The 11120-nt window shown below is 58.1% G+C and overlaps 2 protein-coding genes across 2 annotated transcripts in view; both read right to left on the bottom strand.

Moving 5' to 3' along the window:
• The window catches only part of CCDC28B (coiled-coil domain containing 28B), a 21484-nt gene extending 20604 nt beyond the window's left edge, over positions 1 to 880 (bottom strand). The window contains exons 1-2 of the mRNA XM_014946436.1: positions 688 to 880; positions 17 to 505 (exon numbers count right to left, since the gene is read on the bottom strand). Of these exons, the coding sequence (XP_014801922.1) occupies positions 17 to 253 (237 nt within the window). The 5' untranslated portion in view covers positions 254 to 505; positions 688 to 880. The remainder of the gene's footprint in view (positions 1 to 16; positions 506 to 687) is intronic.
• A 1557-nt stretch (positions 881 to 2437) lies between these two features.
• Positions 2438 to 10481, bottom strand: TXLNA (taxilin alpha). Its single transcript, XM_014946536.1, has 11 exons — positions 10228 to 10481; positions 9434 to 9585; positions 8103 to 8441; positions 7499 to 7590; positions 6389 to 6559; positions 5842 to 6036; positions 5545 to 5664; positions 5185 to 5259; positions 4586 to 4678; positions 3963 to 4058; positions 2438 to 3582 (listed from the first exon to the last, which is right to left on the bottom strand). The coding sequence occupies exons 2-11, from the start codon at positions 9549 to 9551 to the stop codon at positions 3235 to 3237; spliced, it is 1647 nt and encodes a 548-aa protein (XP_014802022.1). The 5' UTR covers positions 9552 to 9585; positions 10228 to 10481; the 3' UTR covers positions 2438 to 3234.
• Between the last annotated feature and the right edge of the window lie 639 nt (positions 10482 to 11120).

The raw sequence follows: 11120 nt of genomic DNA, 5'->3' as shown, positions 1-11120 counted from the left end.
CGCACCCGCTCCTTGCTTGTCCTGCCATGGGGTGGGGAACAGAGGGGTTGACATCACCCAGACCCCTCACCAAGGGTCCCCCCCGCGCCAGCACTGACCGCCTGAGCCGGGCGCGCTGCCGGGGCGAGGGCAGGGTGGGCAGCGGCAGCGCGAAGGACGTGCTCTTGCTGGGGGGCAGCGGCCGCGGGGCCCCGGGGGGCACCGGCTGGGCCAGGCAGGCTTTGGGGCTCCGCTTCTTCCTCCGGTCCTCCATCCCGGTGGGGACACTGGACGGACACAGCTCTCAGCGGCCTCTCGTCCCCGGGGAGGATTGGGGTCCCCCCCCGGGGAGGCGGAGGTGGCGGGAGGGTTGAGTCTGGAGCTCGGACCCCCCGTTCCCGGGCGGCGGGGGCTCAGGCGGCGGCGTTATCCCGGTGTCTGCGCTGGAGCATGGCGGCGCGGAGCAAAGCCGGGGCCTGACGCGCGGCTGGGAGCTGCCGGCCGGGCCTCGGCGTCTTCCCCAGCGCTGCAGAAAAGAGGATTTTTGGCCACGCGTGTCCCGGGGCCCAGCGACCCCCGCTGCCCTCAGGGACACGGACCGCGGGGGGGACCATCACCCCGGGGGCACCGGCCGAGCTCCCCCGGGGACCTTCGTGGCAGCGAGAGCCCCTTTGTCCGCAGCCCCCAGCCCCGGCGGGGGGGACTGACCTGTGCCAGGCCCCCGGCCGGTGGGGCCAACCCAGCCGTGTCCCCGAGCCCTCCGGACACCCCCGAGCCCTCCGGACACCCGTCCTGGCCCCAGGGCTGGGATTTGCATTTAAAGGGAAAGGGAACTTCCTCCGGCCTGTCCCCGAGGCGGTGGCACGGCCGGACACGGGCTGTGAGCGGCGGGATGGCGGGACCCGGCCCCCCAGCTCCGTGCGGGCGTGGCGAAGGGGCAGGATCCGACCCCGGGTCCCCGCCTGGCACCCCCTGCAGCCCCCCCCGCCCCCCCGGGACTCACCCCACGTCCCCCCGGCGTCACCGGACTCGCGTGACCTCAGGCTCCATCTCTGCGGGGACGAGCCTCCCCCCTCCCGCGGGGGGAGATTAAGGACAGGTCCCGTCCCCCAGCCCACGCGGAGCTGAAGGCGGCTGCTTATTGACAGCCTGGCGGGACTTTAAGCCGATCTCGGACATTTTGGAGGCTGGGGGGGGAGTCGACACCCCCTTGCCTGACCCCACGGGGCAGGAGGGGCTGATCAGCTCACGGCCAAATTAATTAGGAACAAGAGAGGCGGCGGCAGCGGGGTTGGGTGGATTTCTATTGGATGTGAAGATACAATAGTCCCTGCAGGGGTTCTCTCTACCATAACAGGGAAAAGAAATTGAAAAATAAAAGGGGGTTTGGTGACTTCTGAGAGGTTTTTCTTTTACTGACAGAGTGGGGAGAGCAGTGGGAAGTGCAGAGCCCGGCTGCAGCCCTCGCCCAACGGGGTGCTCCCACCAGCACAGGGGGACATTTACCTCCTGGGGGGCTGCTGCCGGAGGCAAACGCGTCCCTGCACGGGAGGAAGCAACGCTGACAGCGAGGGGACAGAACAAAGCCACGCTCAGCACCAGGGAACATATCCCAGTGGATTTTCAAGACTGTGGCTCTGCAGAGCCTCATTAGACCCTGTCTCTGCTGCAGACAGACACCTTTGTTAGCCTTGGAGTCCCCGGGGAGGGAAGGGGAGGACGCGGAGGCAGCTCCCCCAGCAGCGAGGCAGGGCCTTCACCATGGCACTGTACAAGGGCGAAGAGGCAGGAGCAGCTGCGTTGCTGGAAAAGAAGCCAAAGCTGTTGTGCTGAACACATCGCTGTGAGGAACAGCTCGGGCCAGCTCGCTTCTGCTTCAAGCCAAAGGAAGGCAATGCTGAAAATAGTGTCTATCGTAGGAGAAGCTGCAGCAAGGAGTTTCCAAGCAAGTAGAGATTTCCCAAAAGAAGAGCAAAAAGAGTCTTGAGAAACTAAAAGAAATGGCCCAAGCCCTGTGCCCGCAGGCCCCACGTCTGTCCATAAACACCCCCTCAGCACAACAGGGTCCTTCGGGCGAGCGCTTCACGCCATGGGCAGAGGCTGCAGGGACCCCCAGACACAGCAGACCTTGGGATGCTCTTCTGAGAGAGCAGAGAGGGAAAGGAGAAAGGGGGGGCTGCGACAGCACCAGTGTGGCCAGTCCAAGGGGCCTGGGGGGGTCGGGAGGGACCAGCCCACAGCACAGTCCTTGAGGCGATTCATCACAAGCAGCAGCTCGTGGGGCAGACACGGGTTTTACCCTCCTGGAGCCCAAACTGCGTGGAGGCCTCCGAGACCACCCGCTCGGCACCCAGGGATGGGCCAGGGAGGTCCCAACGTGGGGACAGAGGGGCCGAGGTAGAGCCTCCCCATCCCCTCGCACGACTGATCACACACGCTTGTGCAAAACACTTGGGAATTAGAGCTTTGGATTAACTGTTTAATACACTTGTGCACATGTGCGTATAGCAAAGAGGCAACTGTGAATCATAAGGCTATTGAGACATCGGCAGGTTCTGGGAAGAGCAAAGGCCCCGCGGGAGGGAGTGGGTGAACCGGGCACCCCCTGTGTCTCTGCTCCTTTTTGTCCCCGTTCAACACACGAAGCCCCCACAGAGGAGGGGTTGTCACCCCCATTTTCTCAGCTCCCACCCTAGAGCTGCCACCGGGGCACAAGGAGCCACGAGTGAGTCTGGGAGCAGAGGAGGGAGGGAGAATCCAGCGCTGGGAAACGCTTCGGGTCTCGGCTCCGTTGGATTTCACCCGATGCCAGAGTCCGTGTGAGGGCGGAGGCAGCGACGCACCCACCGTCCCCGCGCCGGGGCAGAGCCACGCACCCGCTCTCCTCAGCTGCGCTCGCATTTTGGGGAGGCGCATCCATCCTGCCAACGGGCAAGGTCTTCTAGTGAAAGGGACGATCGGTTGAGTCTCCATATATTAGTTATTCACGCACACGCAGGGAGGTGGGTCATCCTAGTTTTCATGTATATCCATATATAAAGTGTACATTGCCCTGCACATATCATATATATATCATATATATATTTATAAAAACTTTAAAAACCCTCCAAAAACCTAAGCTAGGAAATCTCCAATCCGCAGGAGGGCTGTCCTCTCGCGCCTGTCCAAGGACCAGGAGAGGGGCACCAGCTCGAGTCTACGGAAACATTCACATGAACCCTCCCTCGCCCTACCTCTGCCCAGGCCCCGGCAGGCTCACTCGCAGCCCCGGGGGCCTTCCTCAGTCCCGCTCTGCCCCAGGGCTCCTATGCTCAGTTCTCCCAGGCTCTCGGGATCCGTGCTGTGCGTCGGCTTCCCCGAGTGCAGACAATCCTCAGCCGGGCGCTGCTCTGCCGGGGAATCTCCCGCCGCCGCCTCCGGGCCGTCCCGAGACGGGTCCTTCAAAGGCTCCAACAGGTCCGTGTCTGCCCGGGGCGCGTGGGCACACAGGTCCTGCACCTTCTTATTGAGGTCGTTGCGCTCCGTTTGAAGGGCTCGGCACAGTTTCTCCAAGCGCTGGATTTTCACCTGAAGCCCCTCTAGCTCTTTGTCCCGAAGGGTTTTCTGCAAATAGAGAGGCAGTTCAGACTCCACCACACCGGGGACAGAAAGGGGGAAGAGATGAAACCTCAAAGGGAACTTCAAGGGGAAAATACTTGTGGCCAAGCAAACGTTTGGCATTCAAAGGACCTGGTGTTGTCACTGCTTCCTTCTCCGCCTCCACAGAGGCCAAACACCACTGAGACTGACTTCTTCCATGCACCTCTGCACTAATTAACCACCTTCTGCCACACCAGAGAGCTCCCACCACCACGTACAGGGAAGGAAATGAAGCTGAAGGGAAAACCACCACCCCGTGCCCAGGCTGGCTGAGATAAGACAGGAGTTGTCCCGCTACCCCCCAGCACAGCCCCAGCCTCACAGCGCAGCCGGAGCCTCCTCACCTCCTCAGCCATTTCCAGAAGAGCCTTGTTGCTGCTCTCCCAGCGGGAGCGGTACATGGTGGTCTCTTTCTCCAGCTTCTTGATTTTCTTAGTCATCTACAGAATCACAGGGACATAAAGGGAACAAATAAGCCACGGGCAGAGGCGCTGCAGTCAGTTACATCTCGTGTGTCCCAGGATGTCCCGAACAAATAAGCCACGGGCAGAGGCGCTGCATCTCATGTGTCCCAGGATGAGCAAGGTCCTGCTGTCCTGGGAAATGTCCCTTTGTGTCACTGCTGTCAGCATCACTCGAGGGAAACACTGACCGGGCACCGTGTCCTGGGAAATGTCCCTTTGTGTCACTGCCGTCAGCGTCACTCGAGGGAAACACTGACCAGGCACCAAGAAAACAGGAGACAGGGGTGGTGCTGCTTGTTCTGACACAGAGGGGACACAGAAGTCACTGTACAAGGACAGTATCAAATCTTCTACGAGCAGCCAGCCCGTGCCTGATTTTAATACCAGCAAAACTGAATAAAAATACAGAGCTGAGGCTTTTCCAGCTCGTGGAAGCATCGAGGAGAGACCCACAGGCAGGGTCCCCAGCCCACACAAGCGCTGCCAGGCAGCCAAAGTGTTACCTTCTCCATCTCCTGTTTAAATGTGGTGAACACTTCACTGCTTTTGGAAAGGGTGTTCTGGAATTCTTCAAACTTCTCCGTGTAGAGAGCCAGCTGCGGGGAGAAACAAGGTTACAGCTCCTCACCACGGCACCTCCTGACAGCCTTCCCCGGGGGAGGGGAGAGGTCAGCCAAGAGCTGAGCGAGTTCTCTCGTGACTGGACTTTATGACAAACAAACAGGCAGGACGGAGCTGCCCTGCCAAACTTGGGTACCAGGGAATGTGGAAAAATTCCTTGTCATGGAAACATCCTCAGAGACCGATGTGTTCCACAAACATCTCCTGCCCTTGGCAGGAGGCACTTGCTGGGTCCAATTCAGCAAGGTATGACCACATGACTCTACCAGCACCGGGAAAAGCACTGGGAAAAACCTCCCAAAAAGGTGGAATTGCTGGAGGAAGCCTCAGCTCCCATCGTGCTGACACGGGCTCACCGATACCAAACCCAGCAGCGACCCTGCCCCTGTGTTTTTCCACACTAAGGAACTCCGGGTTGTTCCTCACTGAGTGAGGAAGGAAACCAAATAAGCAGGCCGAGTACACAGACTGGGTAACTCACCTGCTGCTTGAGATGGGTCTCCTGCTGCTTCATCAGCTCACACATCCTCTGCGATTCCACAGCTTCCTTCAGCAACTAGGGAAGAGCAAAACAGTCACCTGGCTGCCACCAGGGAAAGCTCTCAACATGCCCCTGCAGGGCTGGAGCTTGCCCTGGAGACGGGAGAGGGCTGGGAGAAACACAAAGAGGGCTCTAGCCCTGCTCCTGAAGGAATGGTCACTGCTGGACACTCAGGAGGGCTGGGGTGGGCTGCTCTGATTTGGGCTCTGCTGTTGGGATCCAACAGCAACCAACCTCCACAGAGGGACAAGGCAAAAATCAAAGTGCTCGCAACCACCAGAGAATCACTGTAAGACTTACAAAGTCCTTCTCCCGCTGGTGTTTCTCCTCTGCCTCCTTCAGCATTTCCTGCGCCTGCTGGAGCTTGGCGTCCACCAGCTGCTGCTGCAGGTCCTTGTGTTTGAACACCTTGTCGATGTGCTGCCAAGGGAACACCATCAGTCACTGACAGGCTCAGCCCAGTCCTTGCTCCCCAGGAAGTGACCCAAAGGGAAGATCCCAGAGGTGCCTTTTCCCCTCCAGCAGCAGAAACAGCCTTCACAGGGCAGAAGGGATGTCCCAGAGCAGCCCTGCACCGGGTCTCCCGCCCCGACCCACCTCCTCCCGCAGCTCGTACTGCTCGATGAGCTTCTTGAGCCGCTCTGCCAGCTCCATGTTCTCCTGGCGCAGCTTGGAGTTCCTCTCGTTGTGCTGCTCCATCTGCAGCTGGATGTCGTTCAGCGTCACCTGGAAGTGGGATGTCACCTCCCTCCGCTTCTCCTCTTCCTCCCGCGTACGCTGGACACCTTCTTCCTGCGTGAGGAGAGCAGAGACAGCAGGGACACGTCAGGCTCTGGGCTGGGCAGGGAGGTGAGCAAACTGCCCAAACCGCGATGCTTTGAACCCACCCAACCTCCCACTACCCCTTAGATCAATCAGGAAGGGACTCTGGGCCTTTCCCCTCGCTTTCTCCAGTGAATACACCCTGAAATAACCGTCAGGCACCGTGGATAATGACGGGTTAACAGCAAAATTAAAACAGTGCTCTGGATGGCAGACTGTGGGCAATCACTGGTAAGGGTAAGTTTGCCAAAATGGCTCAGGGCAAGTGATCCAAGCGCTGGGGAAGAAGCAGCTCCTGAAACGGCGCCCGGGAGGCACTTGCCTTGAGGGTGCGGTTGTGTCTCTGGAGCTCGCGGCACAGGCTCTCCAGCTTGCTGCGGGCCAGGATGGCTTTGCTGTGCTCGCTCTGCAGGTGGTCCTTCTCCTGCACCAGCTGCGTCTGCTTCTTCTGCAAGATCTTCATCTGTTTCTGGGAGTTACGGTGCTCTTCCAGCTGGGACAGGGGAGCAAAGGGCACAGATGCAGCAAAACAGACCACGACAATATGCTGTGCCCCTACGAGGGGACGTGGGGGTCAAAGAAGTGCTCTCTGCGCTCTGAGGAGAAGGACAAGAGCTTTATAATGCAAAAGATGCCACTTTTGAGCAGAGCAGGACAGACACAGCCCAAGGTCCTCCAGACAGGGCCTTTCTCCTTCCTGAATTACGTCCTGCTGGAATGTGAAACACTTGCACGTTCATCAGCACCTCCACACACACGTAGCTCAAACAGAGCAGAGCTCTGAGCGCAGGGAGAACCTCAACGCGTCCCCTGCAGACGCAGACAGACAGTCCCACCCCTCTCCTTTGTACCAGATCCACACACAGAACTAGATCCAGGCCTAGCTCTGGTTAAATGTGCCACCAGGCTTTGTGTGGCTGAATGTAGCCACATGTAGTGACACAAGGACTCTGCCAAACACTTATTTCTTGCTCAGAAATTATCAAGAGAAACGCAGCGACTGAGTGGTGCAGAGAGAAGACGTATCCATGCGGTCTCCTGTCCCAGCTGGGCCTGCAGAGAGATGGGGACACGCGGGCTCAGCACAACAGACCTGGCCACAGGATACTCCTGGAGCGTTCAAGGAGCAGAGAGAAAACAGCTCTGAACTCCTCTCACACACAGATTTGCCAAAAATACTCCTGTCTGCTCTTACACTTCTGCAAATGGCAACGCCTGGCTGGACCAAGGAACATCTGTCCCTTGATACCTGGATATCCAGCGCTGCAGAGATCCCAGGACACACACGGCAAAGCCACAAGTGTGTTCCTGGTCTGTCCCTCTTGATATCAAGAAAAAAAAATAGTAAACCTAGAGCCAGCTCCTGGCTCCTGAGGCAGCTCCCGTGCTGCAGTGTCCTCCCCCAGCCCGGGTGGAGGGAAGGGACACTCACCAGCTCAGCGTATTTCTTGCACAGCGCTGCTAGTTTCTCCTCGGGCGTGCTCAGGGTGTTCAGTGTCTGCATCAGCAAAGTGATTTCTTTGCCTGGAATGAGACACGGAATTAAAAATAAAAAAGTAAATAAATAAATAAAATAAAATCCCTTACACAGAGTTCTGGCTCATAAGGGTAAGGACAGGAGAGACAGAGCAGGTCTCGCAGCGGTGTCTGCCCTGGGCCAGAGTCACCAACTCTGGTGCCTTCTTGGGGCTCTGCCCCACAGATTTCCCCACATGCAGTGGGTGAACGATGGAAGCAGCTGGGGAGAGACCTGGTTTTCAGAGCGGGAAACCAGCAGTGGCTGAGAGAAGGGAAATCCACAGGATTCAGAGGATTCCTGCACCCAGGAGCAGTCAGTGCCTTTGCGGCACTCGGTGTGTTTCTTCACATACCACAAAACAAGATGCCGTATCGTTTCCAAATACTGCTGCACATCACCCACCCCAGGACCTCCGACCAGGTGCTTATTTCACTGAGGGCAATTAGTGCAGTATGAAATCTATGTCTGCACCAAAGTTCTCAGGCCAGCGGCACAACCAGAGCAGGGAACCTCTTACCCAGGCCCTTGGCTTTCTTCTTTTCCTGAGTCTTCTTCTGATCCCGCTCCCCACACTCCTCGCCAGGTCGAAACTCTTCAGTCCCCTTCGTGCTTTCCTTCTCCCCGTTCATCTCGGGGCCCCCCGTCTCCTGGTCACCGTTCCTGGGGGACTCGCTGCGACACTTCTCGGCCTCTTCGGGCTCAGTGGGCTCACTCTGCCCCCCGTCCTCTCCGGGCCCCTCCTGGCTGGCATCCACGCAGTACGTGTTCAAGATGTCCTCAAGCTGTCTGCTGAGCTCTTCGGAGACGTCACGCACGGCAGGCCGGGAGGACTTGGTGTCCTCCTGGGCAAGAGGAGCTGTGGGAGACAAAAGCATGAGACGTTCCCCCCGACACCTCTATTCCCTGGGCTCTGCCAGCACACGGCAGAGGGGCGGGATCCCGCGCACCCCACGGCACCGGGGCCGCCTCAACCTCCAGCAACACAAGCTGCTTTGTTCTGGCCTGGTCTCCAGGCAGCTGCCCCGACAATGGAGGTGAATTCCTAACAGCCTCTCCTTTGATCACGAGAGCATGACCAAGCCTCTGACATCTGTCAAGAGCAAAAAACTGCCCCCCCCCCCCAGCTCCCCCCCATCCTTTAAGGAAAGCAGGTTGTGCCTGAGCTTTCCCTCACAGGAACTGCCTGCTGATATCCCCAGAGCCAGGCTTTTTTACATTACAATGGATTGTTAAACCTGGGTCTCTCCTCACATCCAAGAGCAGCTCTGCCCTCTCAGATCAAAGGTATCTCATCCCCAGCAGCAGACACTCAGGGAAAGAGCAGGCACCACATCCATCCTTTGCCTCCAAAGTTTCCCCAAATAAGAGACATAGCAGTTGGTCATTAAACTAACCCTACTGGCTGTGCATTCCTTACATCCCACATTTACTAGGCATCAGAATAAAAGGCAGAATTTATTTTAATCAAACACCAACTCAATTAGACCTAGGTTTTGTCTTCCAAAGTTATTTTATGAGGTGCAAGTAACGGGGCAGGTGACTCAACATAACACTGCCCCAGGGAAAGAGCTGTCTGATATTTTCTGGATGTGACCCTCAAGGTCTAAGAAACGATAAACGACCCATCATTTTCAGGTGAGAACCAACTCCAGGCTTTGGTCAGGAAGCGGCAACTACAACTGTACACATATAGAAACAGGGAGAAACCAGGGTTTTCTGCCCCAAAATCACAGCTGCTTTTATACAAGCCAGAAGAGCTGGATACAAGAGCCCACCCCCACACACAGACAGCACCAGCCTGACTCTTCCCAGGCTCAAAACTCTCCCTCAAGCATTTCCTGCCCCCACCTTCCAGGGGTGCCGCGGCCTCTGGCGAGTCGCCCTCCTCCAGCACCAAACCGCTGCTCATTTTGGAAGAGCCACCAGACCGTGGGGCTGCTTTGGTCTCCCCGCCTTGGTTCTTCATGGCGACTGTTCTCCCGGCTCAGTCTCCACAAACCCTACAGAAAGAGAAATACAGCGACTACGCTTAATTCTACGTAGTAACGGTTTGGAGGATTTTAGAAATCATCAACCTGAACTGGGAAGGAACTTGCTCTCGGCAGAGGCTGCCACCAGCAGCTCTGTGCTGAGGAAAGCATCGTTTCGTGTTCAATTTGCGCCTCCCTGCAAAGATCTCTGTGGCAGGAGAACTGCTCTTCCAGGTGAGGAGAGCTGGAAGCGGCCCCTCCTGGGGCAAGGAGCATCTCCCAGCTCACAGACAGCACTGCAGCTTTCCCAACCCTCTGGGCATGGCCCTCCCAGCCCTGCCCTTGCTCTCCCCCCTCGCCCCCGCCGCGTTTTACTTTTGGATTTCAAAACTCGAAGCGGTCTGTGCACTCTGACAGAGAAACCCCCTCCCTGGAGCCGGGGGTCCAGAGACCAGAACCTCAAGTGAAAGGCCAACCCCCAGTGAAACCATGTGCCCGGCTGAGGAGAACCCACAGCTCCTTGGCAGAGCTGGTGCTCAGCGTCAAAAAACATTAAAGCAGCACCTCCATGAGCCAACCCGAACAGACCGAGCCCAAATCCCGGCTCCTCGCTCCTCATCCTCTCTCCCTCCGTGGGGTATGAAAGTCCTCACCCTTCCCACACATCCTCACCCTTTCCACCTGCACTCTCCCGCTCTAGTTCTGACACTAATTAATTAGGGAGTGGACGCAGCCCATGGTCCTTGTCTAGAGGCAAGGGATTGTTGCAGAAGAAGCGCAGGACGGCTCTTCTCGCCCTTTTGCAGCAGTTACACGGAGACCTCGGCTTTTCATGGAATCATGGAATTGTCAGAGTTGGAAGGGACCTTCTAGAGACCATCCAGTCCCAGTTCCCGGCCAAAGCAGGGCTGCCCAGAGCACATCACTCAGGGCTGCATCCAGGCGGGGCTTGAAGACCTTCAGATTTGGGACCCTCCCTGGGCAGCCTGTCCCAGGGCTCTGCCACCCTCACCAGAAAAAAGTTCTTCCTCATATTTGAGTGGAAATTCCCATGTTCCAGCTTGTGCCCGTTGCCCCTCGTCCTGTCACTGGGAACCACTGAGAAGAGCCCGGCTCCATCCTCCCTCAACCCACCCTTTAGACCCTTGTCAGCATTGATAAGGTCTCCCCTCAGCCTTCTCTTCTCCAGGCTGAAGAGTCCCAGCTCTCTCAGCCTTTCCTCATCAGGGCGATGCCCCAATCCCTCCATCACCTCTGTCACTATGTTTTCCCCAGAGACCAGCCCAGGACAAGGCTCGGGAAGGAAAAAAAAAGGCAAGAGCGGAGGAGCGGCGGGAGCAGCCCGGCACATGTGTCACCCGCCCACGTGCGGGCTGTGGCGGCCGTGCCCGCTCCCCCCGGGGCTGCCAGCCCCGACGCACGCCCCACACCGCCCCACAGCCTCGGGCGCTCCTTTTTTTTACCTCTACCGCTCTAAATAGCGCAATCCCGCGCCCTTCCCGAGGCTCCACCGCCACCCGACCGGCCCCGCGGCACCGGCAGCTCCCCCCCCGCCACCCCCCGAC

Source organism: Calidris pugnax, unplaced genomic scaffold, assembly GCF_001431845.1.
Source record: "Calidris pugnax isolate Ruff unplaced genomic scaffold, ASM143184v1 scaffold113, whole genome shotgun sequence".
In the NCBI taxonomy this organism is placed as follows: domain Eukaryota; kingdom Metazoa; phylum Chordata; class Aves; order Charadriiformes; family Scolopacidae; genus Calidris; species Calidris pugnax.
The sequence above is the reverse complement of the archived record's forward strand: the minus strand, read 5'-3'. Positions and strand labels throughout refer to the sequence as shown.